The 16,406-nt window shown below is 31.5% G+C and overlaps 1 protein-coding gene across 2 annotated transcripts in view; it reads right to left on the bottom strand.

Annotated features, from left to right (window-relative positions):
• Positions 1–1,615: 1,615 nt before the first annotated feature.
• LOC129957556 (histone-lysine N-methyltransferase MECOM-like) overlaps positions 1,616–16,406 on the bottom strand; it is a 239,593-nt gene continuing 224,802 nt past the window's right edge. For both annotated transcript variants that reach the window (XM_056069918.1, XM_056069928.1), the window contains exon 6: positions 1,616–7,501. In XM_056069918.1, the coding sequence (XP_055925893.1) occupies positions 4,813–7,501 (2,689 nt within the window). In that variant the 3' untranslated portion in view covers positions 1,616–4,812. The remainder of the gene's footprint in view (positions 7,502–16,406) is intronic.

Below are 16,406 nucleotides of genomic sequence, written 5' to 3'. Positions count from 1 at the left end.
AGGAAATGAATTATAAAAAATAAGGTTTAATTTTTTTCCCACATTCTGTTTACATTTTTTTTCTTACGCTTTCGAAAGATCGAATATGTGCTCTTTAAAAACATTCCTTCTCATTCAATTACCGACTATCACTTCTAGGAAAATTCATTATTCAAACCTCATTTATTTTTTACATTCATCATATGAATTGCATTTGTTTTGCATTTACTTCTGTTTCATTCTAGAAATGCTGGATTGATTTTTCATTTGTGTTGTGTATTTTGTTATTATTACAAAAACTGACTCGTAAGAATATTTTAAGATTAATTATATATTTTTTTCACATTCCGACGAATTTAGAAAGAGTTCTTCATTTAGAGGTAATTTTAATAAAGTCTTTAATTATTTTCAAATTGACATTATCCATTTTTACAATTAAATATTTCACTTTGAGATTTGAAATGGTAAATATACATAAATGATAAATTCAATAAGCACTGCTTTCAAGAATCTGGTATAACCGCACTAATACTCTATCGTACAGTGTCATAAGATTTACATATTCAAGAACTTTGGATCCAAAACATTCAATTTAATAATTTTCAATTGAGTAAAATTTTTATTTAGTATTTTTTTACCACCTTTCACTGCTAGCTAGCACCAAAAAAGTTATATTGGCTAAAATATTGGTTATATTTAATGTCAATTAAATCTTGCGTGTGAAACTTGATGCTCATGATTCCATCAGTAATATATTTTTAAGCTTAAAATTGTGATAGACAATAAAGAAGTGTCATTTTAATGTCCTTTAACTTGTTCTGTTTATTATGCTCATAAACCTTCCTAATGGACTCAAGTTTATCATAATGCCATTCAAAATGTAAATGTCAGACAAACTGTCACCCAACTGCACTTGTCTTTAATGGTACAGCTACTTTACTTTTCTTTTCTTTTATTCCTCATAAAAACTGAATCTTTATTCTTTAGAATAAGTAAGAGTGTTACGCGATCAAATATTTAATTTAAAAAATTGAAAATGGTTTAAATTTCATTCCAACAATAAACAGTATTATTAAAATAATGCAAAAAATATTTATAAAAATTGTCAAAATTTAGGAAAGAATCTGCACTACAATTAAAATGATATCATGAAAAAGATTTTTTTAAATGTTAAAATAATGTAAAAACCATCTCTTGCAATAAGAAGTTATTGTGAAAAATTTCAAAATATCGCTTATTCTTATTTAATTAAAATTTTTCTTAAAATTTAAGAAAATTGATCCAAGTTGTTCATTCTTAACTTCCGCAGTATATCTGCGCCTTATCTAGTAATTCTATGTGAGATGATCTGTACACCGCGCACACACACGCACATGCTAACAAATTCTAATATGCTATAGTAAAGATTGATTTGCTGTTTGCACTTGTTTTGAGTAAGTATACTTATATTTTTTAAAAATTGCGTTTTTTGAGCATTATAAATAAAAATACAATATATATTCCTTAGTCTAAAAATTATTTAAGCAAGAAAAAAATTAGCACCACAAAACAATTTTAGTTTCTTTAACACCTTTTTATTCTCTTCAAAATTCTAAAGTTACAGAATGATCAGAAAAACCAAGATGCACACGAACATAAACAGAAATTTGTATTTTCGTAACTCTATGTCAATTATCAATAAATATACAAATTGATTTTTAATAAATATGATAAAGTTTCAACTGTACACTTCAAATAATACAGAGAACAAGTATTATTCATTTCACTGAATAAGAAAAAGTTTTCATTTTGACTAAAACAGTAAGGCCATCCTGGCTTTGCAAAACATGTTTTTTTTTTTTTTAAAATATATGAACAAATGAAAGCATACAAAAAATTAATCATTTTTCGATAAATGATGAAAAAAGCGAAAATTTCACTGAATTTATTTTTTTTACATTGCAGAAAAACTGCTCAGAATGCTACAAAGATGGTTCATTAGATGATTTTTCAAATTTAGTATAAAGAAAAGTTTTAAGTTGATTAACGGACGGGATGATAACTTACATATTATGCCATTTATAATTCAAATTGGAGGAATAGACTGAAGAAACAACTTTTGATGTCTTATTTTTGAGATAAAACCGTTTTTCAATCCATTTAAATAATTTCTAAATATTTAGTACTTTGAATACCAAACACAAAGCAGTCACGTTGTAGAATTAAAGTTAGAATTAGCTACATTGCCAAGACATCTGGATAGCTTGACAAACGTTTTGACAGCATAGCTATGGGCTGATAGATCGAGTCTATTATGATACTCCAGGCGCCAATCTAAAGGGATGCCAGAAATACGACATTTTTGAATGTTCGTAAAATTTTTTAAAGTCAAACGTACTGAAGGAGTGGGTAAAAATCAAATTATACACGGGCGCCATTTGTTTTGTGTATTCCCACCGAACGATTTATTCTCTAAAGCGAACATTGTCAAAAGACCCAGCTTCGTAATCAGGTGATCGCAGATTCTAACGGTTCATAAAATGCTCAATAATTGTTTTTAAATGCTATTTAATTCTGAAATATATTGCGCACTTTGCAGATCGATGAGGAGACCAGACTTAACATTGCAAAGCAGAGCAACTTGCTTCTAGATATTGGATGACGTTTCTGATGATTTATATGCATTATTAGGTTTGTCACGCAATTGTGACATATTATCTCAAATTTGCAGGAAATGTCGTATTGATCATGGATGATTCGAAGTCCTCCCATGATTTTGGCTCATCACAAATAAATTAATTTATTGCTTCAAAATTGCACGAAGCTTATTTTGAGATAGAATTACATAATTATGAATCGTGATCAGATGATGAGACTAACACCTGAGCAGAGCCAGCAACTTTCGTATCAGGAAATTTGACCCGTTAGAGCATTTATTTAAAGTGCATCGAACACTGATAAAATTAGGTTTCGAATCAGCGATTGTCTAACAACGAAGCTAAGACTTTGTCTTCATGTCGTCGCGTTTCCGCTTATATAGAAAAGTATAAATGGTAAATGGCGAAGAAGTAAAATGTTTTTATAGGAAATGGGATTCTTCTATTTTCACTTTAATAGAGAACTATAACAAATTAAACCTTTCAGGTTCAAGTTGTCGTCAACGTGCTAGTTGAACAATATCGTTTGCGTACTTTTAGCTCTAAATTCCCTTCACTGAAATAGCATGACTTTCAATAATTCATTAATCAATAATATCTGTTTTTCATATTTAATTTAAATCCTTTTTTTGAATTTCGGATTTTTGAATTTAATGCTTCTTGTTTTTAAACAAAGTTCATTTAATTTGCACTACTGTTTCTCATTAACTGTAATGCAGCATAGGATAATAACCCAAATAAATGCCACGACCCAAATAAATGCACAATGAATGAACTTTTCACTTAACCACTGTTGAAATTATTCTCTTCGCTATATTTAAAATCTTTCTCTTTTCTATTATAAATTTTAGAAGTTAGTATTGTGTCTTCGAATAGATTGATCTGGTCTTTGAGAATTTTTCTTCGTCGTTCAAAATGTCAATGAATATTTGTTTTTTAATTCACAATATACATGCAGTTATGACAAAAATTGCTAAATATTTCAATAAATAAGCATTCAACGTTCAGTGAAAAAAATCCTATATTTAATTATTCTTAAATAAATGACAAATTAAATAGATGAACAAAAAAAAATTTCAGTTGTACTAAACAGCATCAAAATAATATTTCAAAGAAAACATTAAAAACAGTCATAATATAGAATTATAGTATATCGCAGAGTTTGCGACACATATTTTACATATGGACAAAACATGTAGTTCTTTGGACTCTCAAAATAAGTAGCATTTTCAATGTTCTTTCTAAATAAAAAAAAAAGAAATCATTCTCATATATTGCTTCAGATGCCAATATTTCTGTCACTTAAAATTTCTTCGCTCCCACCGAAGCCTTCAATAAGAAATAGAATATATATATATATATGCCTGAAAATCAGTGTAAATTAAACAAATAAGCTTTGATTTACAATTAAAAACATTTTACCACTATCGAAATGTATACATATAATATATTTAACAAGCTCTATGTCATGTCGCAACACAATTATGCTTATTATACTATGCGTGACTAGTTATGTGGTAGTGTTCTCTGTAGCATTTTTAAATTATACAAAATAATAATGTATAAAAATTGATGCATATCACATAAAAACGAAAAAAATAACAATAGCTGGAAACTTATAATCATTTTTACTCCTTTCTCAACATGAATTTCTTCTACAGACTTTTTGTTAAACAAAAATTTAGTATCAGAATTGAATTTTTGAACACTTATTTTGAAGCACCAAACTGTTTAAACACCATCATGCGATGAAAAAAAATCATTCTTTCTCTGTTATTGAGGATTTATGAACAAAGTCCTTCAACAGTTCTTTCTGCAGATAAGCACTATTTCCTTATTCAGTCTTATTTGAAAAGTTTACTTTCAGAACCTAAGTTGCTGTCTGACTAGCTTGGCCAAAATACTCCATCTTGAGATGTGAAGTGCACGCTTGAAATGAATCTGGAGTTAAACGTTCCATAGAATGTACTATGAGCCATTAGTTCATCACTCATTCATTCATTATTTTGATTTGAATCTTATATGAGAAAATATTTCTCAGAGCCCTACACACAGGTGCTTCTGCTCTTAGCTGAATGTCTTGAAGGGAGCTCCGAGTAAAATGATGGTTTTCCTTTCCGAAAAGGAATCTATGGCGCTTTGTGCGCTTAGTTGGAAATTTTCCTATCACTACTAATCTTCAATTTTATTAAGTGAATCAGTCTACCTTTACTTCTTGTGCAGGCCGTACGGGAGAGCTATTCCGGCACTGAGGATCATCGTCGCTGGTGTAATCCTTACAATCGTCATCTTCCAAATCTTCATCGTCCAAACTGTCGACATTTATATGGGGATCGTGTCCATTTTCTTTAACTCCATTGCATAAATCAAGCTTCCGATTCAGCTGAAGCATGACTTTATAGGCCAGTGTCTTCTGTTGGAGATCCAGAGGAAAATCTCCATTTTGAAGAAAAGCGTTGGTAGTTGGAGTGCTCATCGCCTGGTTCTTCACAGAATCGGGGCTCTTGTTACTTCGTTCTGTGTTAGATGAAGAGCTGGTGTGATTAGACTGCTCATCATTACAATGTCTCTTACTTGGAGGGTCAACATCATCTGGATCGGATACATTGATTCCACCATCTGTTTCATCGTCTAAGTTGTCACTATGGCCGCTGGTTGGACTGCTATTCTGGCGTGGCGAATAGGACGTTGACATCATCAGGGCCTCCCTATCTCGTTTTCGATCCTCCAACGGATTCATGAGAGCCATCGCATTGACAGGGCTGTGACCACTATTTGTTACTTTTCCCATAAAGTTGCGAATTTCATCGAAATATGCCTCATCTTTATCATCTGCATCATTTCCCTTTGGAGAATCATCCAGTATAGTCGGGCCATCAGCTTCATGCTTCTTCAAGTGGCGATCCAAATTTGTCTGTTGACCGAAACATCTATCACAGAGAGGGCACTTGAAAGGTTTTTCCTTGTTGTGGATATTTCGAACGTGTCGCTGTAAGTTAGAAGATATGCTGAAAGACCTCTCACAATATTTACATTTGTAAGGTTGCTCACCTGTGTGAGTACGTAAATGTCTAGTCAGATTCGCTGACCTCGGAAATATTTTGCCACAAAATTTGCAAGAGTAGCGTTCTTTGGTTTTGTTCAAGTGTGGAGACATTATTTCATGCATAGGCTTGCTAACCTTATCCATATGAGCCCTCATAAAGTCAAATGAAGGATTACCTGACAGAATAGGTCCTAGAAACGGATATCGGGGAGTAAAAGCTGGCATCAGTCGTTCTGGAGGAAACAAGCTGAAAGCTGGTTTCTCTTGTTGGAACCTATACATAGACTCTAGGAACATAGGATGAATTGGTCTGGGGCATGCCATTGGTAATTTGCTAGGAGATGGTGGTAAAGGAGGACTATCCCTCTTTTGCGTCTCAATTTGAGGAATAGGCTCTTGTATGGGTGCCAAAACTGGAGGACTATCGAATTCTTTCATTCTTTCCTTCTCTTCGTAAAACAATGCTTTTCTTTTTACTATTTCATCTTCAAAGGCAGAAGCCGGTTTCTTGGGTGTAACTCTTAAATCTAAAGGTTGTTCCTCGTTTTTAGGAGTATCACGCATTTTTGTATGATAATCCATCATTGCATCACTTGGAACTTTATTCTTACTACTTTGGGACAAATCAAATGGCATTTCGAGTTCAGGCTTAGAGGTACCATTTGTCACCATGGGTCTCATTTGTCCATTTGAGTTTATGGGTGATCGAATGAGTGAAGGATCAGGACATACTGAACCTTGTTTAGGAGAACCCTGTCTATGATTAAGAAACATGTTTGTTGGTGAAGTTTTGTTATCTGTCACAGTAGCTGGAGCAGAAGATTTTTGTTGAGAGCACGGTGATCCTTTCACTGATTTAATAGTATCTGCTTCCGATTCAACGTCGCTAAAAGATGAAAGGTCTTCACCGCCTGTGTCTTCAGAAGACAGTTCCCCAGATGCTTCTGATTCAGAAGCTTCCGAATTTCTTTTGTCTGGTTGCTTAATTGGGCTTTTTAGCTCTTGTTTTGTTGGTGATGGTGTTCTCAGAGTTTGCTGAGCACCATTACTGTTCAGTATATGTCTTTGAAGGTCATGTGCTGCCTGTGCTGCAGCTGCTATATTTACACTATGCCCTTGAAGCAGTCCAGGGTCTGGTATCAAGGGAGGAGGAGCTGGTAGGGTAGGTCCAGATATGAAAGGATATCCAAATGTCGGATAGAAGGGAAAACTTGGTCTTGGATAGAATAGAAGTGGATTGCTTGGTGGTGCTAAGCTCATAGGCACTGTCTTATTGGAATCGTACCCGGCAGGTCCCGGGGTTGATGTCTGTGCTTGAGGTGGATTCGGAATATTAGATGTAGAGGAACTACTGGATGGAGCTCCTTCACAAAACCTCTTATGTTTCGATAACGAAGTTACAGCGCTGAAGGCTTGTCCGCACTTATGACATTTGATTTGCATGCGACAATTCGCATGCATGCGTTTGTGGCGACAAAGATTTGAGAACTGTGTGTATGCTTTAAAGCAGACTTCGCATCTAAATGGCTTAACACTACTGTGTATATGTGTATGTTGTTTCAGACCACTAGAGGTAGCAAAAGTCTTTCCGCATTCAGGGCAGGCGTGAGAACGCGCTCCTATATGCTGAGATCTTATATGTCGTTGTAGATTGCTGGGATCAGTAAAAACTTTCTTACAATTTTCACAGACGTATCGCCGGCTCTCGTCGTGGGCTATTTGATGGCGAATAAGGTTGGATTTCCAATTAAAAACTTTTGGACACTGTCGACATTTATACTCTTTTTCACCCTGGTTGCTATCTTCCGAGATATGACAGTTGCTGATGTGTTCGGAGTAACTAAAAATAAAAAATATGTATATTAATATACACATTTTTAAATTTAAATTATATAATATTAAGCATTCTGAAAGACTGAAATAATAAATTTATGAAAGATTTAAAAAAATAATGCTCCCCTGTTTAGAAAGTTGAAAAATATTTGCGAGAATTTTCTATAGATCTGAACTTATTTGAAATACAATATTTTTAGTTTGCTTTCTTTAAATTATTTCATTGCATTATTGGATTTATTGACGGCCATGTGTCTCATCAGAAGGCACTGCAGATATAGAGATGACAAGTCTTTAATATAATGGTTGCTTCTCGCTTCCTAAGTGTATACAATAAGGCTGTGGGGTACCAGTTACCTTTCCTTTCATGATGGTACATACCCATTACTGATAAGGTTTACCTTTATCAATTATGCCCATTAGGACTCATCCTTAATTTCTATTATAACCTCGTCGGTTATTTAAGGATCCCGTATGATACTTGGAAAGGCGAGAGGGACTTCAATATGATTATCTAGAGCAAAATTTTCTGCTCATGTTTTAAGTTTTCTTGGGTATTACATTTTATATTTTAACCGAAAAATTAGCCTCTCACTTTTTAATATCAATGAAAATTCAACACAATACGCATTTTAGAGAAAAAAAAATATTTTCCTATTTAATGACTTTCAATTGTTTAAAAGTAATACATCAAATTATGTGATGTTAGACTCGTTTTTTTGTGATATTTTAATTTAAATAATTTTTATCACTATTGATTTCTATTACAAATTCTAGAAATCTTCAAAACGTATAAAAGCAAACTTAAGCGCTGTAATATTTGTTTCTTCAACTTCCTATTCATTTCCAGTTGTTTCAATAGAATACAAAATGATATTAATAAATGAGGGCTTTTGCGCATTTTGAAGATACACTAAACTGCCTTGTTCATGAATATTCAACAAATAAGTTTATTGCTCAAAAGATATTCATACGGAACAATTAATTTTTTATAAAAATTTATCTTGTGAAAGTAAACTATTACATCTATGTATAAATAATCAAGCATGGTGTAGAACTAAGAGTACGCCTAAATTTAATCAAAAGTTAAGCAAAGCCTGCAGTTTCAAAACGACAATCCTTTTCAAAAAAAAAAGTCCACAGAACCACACCCATATGTTTTATATCGATTTTCTAATAAAAACAAAATGAGATGTAACGTCAATTCACCGTAGAGTAAATATTTTCCTTATCTTTTTCATATGCAAAACTCCGCACCACAGATTGGCACATCTTATAACCCATTTAAAATGGATTTTCCCTTTACCCATTTCAATACAAATAGAACCCAGATGTATACATCTTAAACACACATTGTTAAAAGCGACAATTATATATCTTCAAGGAGGTTAAAAGAGGAGGTGTTCATCATAAGGAGTGTTTTTAACTTTTAATGCCGCATATTATTCCGTGTTCTTCAAAAAACACGTGGTATCACCATAACAAAGAACCAAACCGGCTGAGCACGGCGTTGCTGCAAACTCTCTAAAAAAACTCTTAAATATATATATGTATGTATGTGTATATGCTTAAGTTTGGTAGGTGTTCTATGGGAAAATGGCCTGCTATCTTTTATTGGGTGTCACCTTGTGTCCAACACGTCGCACGATCTTATTTACTTAGCTTGACCCGTATTCATCGGAACTGCGACGTGGGAGTATACGCCTCTAAGTTTTTAATTACGGCTGAACTTTCAACTCGCCGCTCAGTTTTTCACCGAATTCGAGTTTTCATGCTTAATTTTCTTAGGAGTGGTTAGGATTTCTCGTTGCTTAATCGTGAGCAAGATTAGAAACTGGCTCAAACGAGGGCTTTTTTGTTCTCACCTTGAAAGATGTTTTACAGTAAAAATTCAGAAACAGTTTCATAAATTGAATCACGATTCACCGTTTGCTTCATTTTCAATTTCGGGAAAGTGAATGAGAAGTTTTCAAATAATAAAATAGTTTAAGTAACTTTATTAAAGTATTATTATTATAACACCTGTTATGGGTAGTATGCCACCCTTTCAATGAACTTTCAACATGTTGTATTTCATTGTTAGAAATAATTTGTTCCTGTAGAAATTATACTTTTGATTTTATATTTCCAAGAATTGATTTGCTATCGTAACAGCTGTTTAGTCACTTAAGTTTTATAGCTGGATACCAATGCTTTTTACCTTTAGCACAAACACAAGATACAAAATTTTATTGAAATTTAAATTTTTAAACAAAAATTTTAAGATGGTAAAAACTGTACCCTCTGTATAAAAATTAAAAAATAAGAGCTTGACTTCAAAATTATAATAACTTTAAAAATATGTATATATTGCCAAAGAAGAGTACATTAAATAAATAGAAGAAAAATATTGAAGTTTTTATCAATCATATTTGTCTAATATAATGAAATAGTATTACATTTTAGAATTAAATTTCTGAAATATCATTATTACAATAATTTTCTTCCTAATGAAAAAAAATTAAATTCCTTAACGTTTTCCATACTGCTAAGCAGATATGGTACACTTTGATCTTAACCAAAAGGCGATGTTTTGTTGTGCAGATGTAAGTAAGTTTTTAAAATAACTCGAGTTAAGGTGGGAAATTTTAAAAAATAGAATTATTAAATTTATTTTGTCAATTTCAGATTACCCTCACGCAAATAAAAGAAATAAATAATTGCACATGCCTTCAAAGTGATTAACTTTACATTCGCCATATTCGCCACACTATTTCACGATGCGTTATAATATGACACTCTTTTTCCTTTTAAGGTGAAATAAATTAAAAATCGATTTCAAAATTACACACTTTGAAGAAAACTCAAATTCCATTGCGTTTCTCCAAACAATAATGCGTCGTTCCTTAAGGTAGAAATAGGCAATTAACTAAAACTATTTCCAGAATGCCTCTTAAGGTTGTGCTTTTAAAACATGGGCGTCGCAGTAATCAATTAATAATTCTCAAAATCCCATCTCAGGCTGTTTTCTAATTTATCTGACCGCATAATCAATCGCTTGAGGCAGCAGTGAAACCGATAGGAAAATAGACGATTTTCTTATCACTGAATGGCGTCCGTCACCTGACATGGGCGAGGTTGTCATAGATGACTCTAGGTGTCACTAGATGGGAAATCACTACCTGACCTACTTTGTACCACTCATTTCGATATGACACCGTGGGCGACAGGGAAGAACACGTAGTCAGATTCTCCGAAACATTTGATTAAACAAATTAAAAGGCTTTTCAAAAGAGATTGATATTGATAAAGGGAAAAAAAACTTATATTTTCGTTGCTGCGTAATGGCAACTAAAGGTTTTCAAAAATTGGCATTCTGATATTGAAAGACAACATTATTTTTTGGTGGAAAAGATGTCTCATGAAGAAAAAAAGCGACGCGACAGGTTTTGTACATATGCAGTATATTAAGCCTAGAGTTAAACTTATTCATCTTAATATCTGATTTTAAAGCAATGAGAGTAGATTTTTGGACAGATTTGTCAATTTAAATCATGATTAGATGAAGAATACGATTTCTAAGTGGCATCTTCTCCTCCAAACTTGAACTGTACATCAGTAGGAGAATGTTTATTTATTGATTTCAGATTTCACGTGCACCAATCCTTCATTCTTTCATTCAAATTTTTAGTAGAATCGAATTTAGAATCTGAAGTACTATAATCAAGAAATCGAAGATTTACCATCAAAGCACTAGATGAATTCCTTTGCAGAGAGTAGCGCACTCAATAATCACTCATCCCCATAAAGATCAGACAGTAAATTCCGATTCAAAATACTCTAACAAATAAATGCATTTGATAGCAAAATTCATAAAACTGAAAAAAAGTGAATTGATAATCTTTTGTCAGCATCGTTTATTCGAACTGATAAATGCTTGACTCTCATATACATTTTGCAAAATAATCTTTTTGCATCTCCAAGACATTTTATTTTAACTTTGCTTGCAGGTTTTATGGATTATACGACTTATGTGGTATGATTACGGCTCATTACTATTTGTAAAGATCACCTGTAATTATCTGGTGGAAGAGAAAGAAGATAGAAATTACCAGTAGAGTGGCGTTATTATTGAATAGATTCAAGAGTAAAGGCTTCATTATTTGCTTTGATACCCATTGAGAAAAATAAATGCTGGCATGGTAGGAGTTTAAACTAAATTTTGAATTTCAAATATTATTAGAGTAATGTCTTTTACTTTAATGCCATTTGGTTCACATCATAATGTATTTAAAATCTTCTATACTAGCAATTATATATATTTTTTAAATAATAATTTCTATACACTGTTGCTTAAAACTGAAATAAATAAGTAAGGAATTATGTAAATTCGCTTGATAAAATAATTTTTATCTGTAAGTTTTCAAAATAAGATTAAATATTTTTAATTTTAGAATGAATGCATTATTCAATGATGCTATTTCACATTATATTACAATTGTGGGAAAACTTTAATACACGTCTTATTTGATATATGACAACATTTTTATAATCTGAGGTACGTTGCCACGTTCTCTTGCAAATTATTTTATTTATTTTAAGACAGTTCAACTCAATCAACCAAAATAATTTTTGTTTCACTTAGGCATTATTAATTTGATTTGATATGGTTAGGAATATACCCAGAAAGCCATATTTGGTTATTATTACAACAAATGCATCGTTAAACATTTGTGAAGGGATTTGGAACTAGTTTGTTTTATTACTATTTTTAACTTTTCAGATTCCTCAATTATTTTGCACTTTCTATAGATATATTATTAAGGAGTTACCGCCTCAAAATTTACAGAATAGCGGATATTGAATTAATTCATTGGATTTATATATGAACTTTTATTCGTTTTCAGGAAGAAGATTTATTGCTAAATAGGAATATCTTTTTTTAAGTATTTTTACAGTCATTAAATGAAAAATATTTAATCTGTAATAATGAAATAACTTAAATATTTTCTTCTATCCGTACATAAAAGAAATCAATATATATATCCTTTCGATTTCCATCGATAATTTTTTTTGGAAGAAAAAAATGGAAACCTTATTAAATCATTGGTATTAATTTAAATTGTGATATTAAAATCTTCTGTCTTCCTTTTTCACATCTCATTTATTACCAAAAATTTATCGTCTTATAGTGAATCATTTCCACCACAAAATTTTTTTTTAATGAATTATGAGAAGAAAATAATGTTTCAGATTTACTACTACAAAAAGGAAAATTCATATAAATAAATTGTCAATGCATCATAATTATGGAACAAATTTTTATTTTCTTATTTAGTAGCTTTTTCGCACCTTCAAAAATCCTTGCATGTTAATTTGTTTTCTTTTGGCTTTAATATAATCTGTATTTATTCTTGAAATAATTAATCTCGTTAAATCCACAATAGATTATTATATATTAACGTAAATCCGATGAAACAATTTTTACTTCAAAAAAGTTAATTACTTATTACTAGAATTTTATTATCATTTATTACTACAGATTTTAATTTTCAATAGTTCATTTTTCCTCTTCTGAATCTAAAGTGTTGAATTTATTCTTGAATAAACAATTGCCCTGAATATTTCTACACCCTTTCCTTCGTGTGTGTGTCAATGAGCAGTTTCTGAAAACATTTTAAGAATTAAATTCCTTCCTAACTGAAGGTCTCCCTCAATCAATCAGTACGCCTAATACCTCACTAATTGTTCACCAGATGGCAGTAGCATCTGACTAAATTTTCCCCCAAAAGTGAAATGAATGTTTTCCAAACTGAATGAGTGAGTGAATTTACAGTTCGATTCGGGTCAATCGGGCTGAGTGGGGATTGCTCGATCCCTGCTCATCGCACGCTCTGATGGCCCCATCTTAGTCATCGGCAAGAAACCGACGACGTTTCGGGTGGTGAAACTGTCTCATGCGCAGTGCCCCGGAACAGAAGATTTTGTAAAGTGAAAGTTTAATTTTTCCCAGGGGATCATTTCGTCAGAATCGAGCCGGTGGGTAAATAGGACAGATTGCAATAGGCTTCGGAATGACAGGAAAGTGATGTCTAATTACCATCCAAGTTAGGAGATGTTATGGAGAAATAATGGACAATAAAAGTTTTTAAGCCGAGAATTGAATTCATTCTAAAACAAAACAGTAATGGTCTAAAAATTTGCATTACTTGATTTATTTAAAAATATTAATACAGTATTCCAATGCTAGTGACCTTTTCCATAACCTGGCTATATAACAGGAAGGACTTTCACAAAAACTTGAAAATCAAACTAAAGAACATTCTAAGTCTGTCCACAGACACCGCTTAGGATTTGATGATATTTGAGAATGTATCAAAAGAATATCATTCAGATTGTATTCAGTTAGGGACATTTAAAGAAAAAGTGACATTCAGTAACGGCAAAAGGATAAAAATGTTTCTTTCCGTTGTGAAACGAAGAATGTCTGTCAGCTGATGATTAAGTTAGGTGTCACCTGATTTGGTTGAAGCAATTCTTAGTTTCTAGATGTAATTTAATTTTATCAATTTTCAAGTCATAACGTATGGTGTTATTTTTCATTGCTTGGTATATTTTTCGTTGTATCAAAAAATTTAAATCGTACCATTTGAATTTTTTCTCTGTCCACCCAATGTGTGTTGTTTATATCAAAATACTAACTTGTATGGAAAGGTTATTAATATATAATTAAATGTTTGTTGATGAAAGCGAGGCATATTTGCCTGTAGAAGAAGGGCAAATGATTAAATAATCTTTTTCTCAATGCCATTATGATTAAATAGTCCTTTTGCATAACTACAATACAGTGATGTTGAAGACAGCAGGAATGCAATGAGTATTAGTATACTCGGCAAATATAATTTTTGAGTCTTCTGAAAATTCGAAATTTTATACGAAATTAAAATGTGAATTTTCGATCGATTAAAAGCCGAAACTGAATAATTTAGTTATAAGTTGTTTGCAACGAAATTAATTCACATGGCGTCGCAATCATATGCAAAACTGCGATATCATATGTCTAACTATAAGTTGCTCATGCTTTTCCTACTCCAAGATGTGCCAAGAACATTGAAAATAAATTGGCTCGATGTATTTCATATGCATCATATGAGCTCTAGTTAATACCATTGTTATATTTTTTAAGTAATTTCACACTAAATTAGGCAAAACTAATTATTCCTTTGATAGTCGTCGTTAGGATGAACTTTTTAAATAAAATGAACAAAACTTGATTCGCCTATATTTTTATCATAAAAATAGCGAAAAAATGTATTCATTTACCTTACAAACTCCAATTTCTTTTCATCATTTAAACTCTAATGATGATTCATAAGAAAACAAGAGGATTCAGACATGCAAATTCGCTAACGCCCTTCTTTCAAAGTACACCCATTACAAGCTCAGCCATCTTTCCGTTCAAAGCGCGTATTCCATACATATATTGCAGTTTTTAAATGAGATGGATGAAAAAGGTTAAATAGTCTGAATCATTATACATTATTACGACCTCTATCTAATATTTAATTATCTTTAATAATTCTAAGGATGAGTTGCGGTATTCCTGTGAATAACACGGCACACTTACCCTTTCTTTCCTCATATTGATTCACTCGAGGCGAGTTGAATATTAAGCAACTCAAGTCTTGCTAAATGAAGTTAGATATTATCTTTACAATTTCATGGTTCGACTATGAAGTCTCTTTTAGCTGATTTTGTTGTTTTCAAAACACCCACGCGCTAGACCAGAAACTAGTCTATTTTCTGTGAGGATAAATGTATATATTGGGTTATCGTATCTGCAAGTATATTAGCCGAGAGGCCATCCAAACAGGTGTGTACTGAATTCATATTCAAATATGGGAGAAAGTCTTCGTATTTTACCTAGGCGTAGTGCTAAATACATTCTATATTAAAAAGATAAACGATTTGAAAATTTTAAATATGCAATCTATTGAAGTAATAAGATTGCCTTTTCATGCTGAGTCCATGAGTAAACCATGTCATCTTAAACATTGCGTAATTTTCTACATCCAGTTCATAAATCAACAAAAATATATCGTAAACCGTGAAGCTTTTCCATGCAATTATCAGAAACATTAAGTTCTACTTTAATTTATTGTTCCATTATTTATTTACATAAATTTAATCAGTCATAATGAAAAAAAAAAGACTATTCGATAATTTTACAATTTGAAAAAAAAAATGTTTTCTTCTTTCAGCAAATTTTTATTTCATCTAAAATATTTTTTTTTTAAATTTTGGGCACTCATAAGAATGAGAAATATAATGTTCAATATTTCCTTTCATTTTCTGTTATTAAATTTCATTTAAAAGTAAAAATTAATTGTGTTTTAAGAATAAAAAAAGTACATATGTCCTTGCACAAAATGCAAACGAAAATGATTAAAAGCGCTTCTTCAGGACAGATTTTTTTTAAATTAATTTTTAAACTTTGATAGAAGAACGAGTTTCTGACATATTATATTTATGTTTCCATATTTTTATAAATATTCCTCGTTAAAGGTGTTCAAAAATTGTAGAAGAAAAAATTAAAATAAGAATGACAGCAACAGTATGAATTATATGGTATTTACATTGATATTAAAAAAAATTTCACCAGTTTTTATGTAATTAATTAATTTGCATATTGTCATAAATATTACTATTTTTCCCTGTCTCTTTACAAATGCGAATGTAATTATTTTTTGAATAAACCGAAATACAGAGATACCAACCGATTTTTATTTTAAGGATATTTATGCGCTATATTATAAATGAGACTTTATACTTCAGAAGTTAAAAGACTGCTCTTACTAACATAGGGATTTCGAGTTATTTTTATCGTCAACTATTATTAGTGTTTCATTTCAATCTTATGTTCAATTCAAAAC

The sequence above is a fragment of the Argiope bruennichi genome, chromosome 2, assembly GCF_947563725.1.
Source record: "Argiope bruennichi chromosome 2, qqArgBrue1.1, whole genome shotgun sequence".
Classification (NCBI taxonomy): Eukaryota; Metazoa; Arthropoda; class Arachnida; order Araneae; family Araneidae; genus Argiope; species Argiope bruennichi.
Note: the sequence above shows the minus strand (reverse complement) of the source record. Positions and strands in the feature narration are given on the sequence as shown.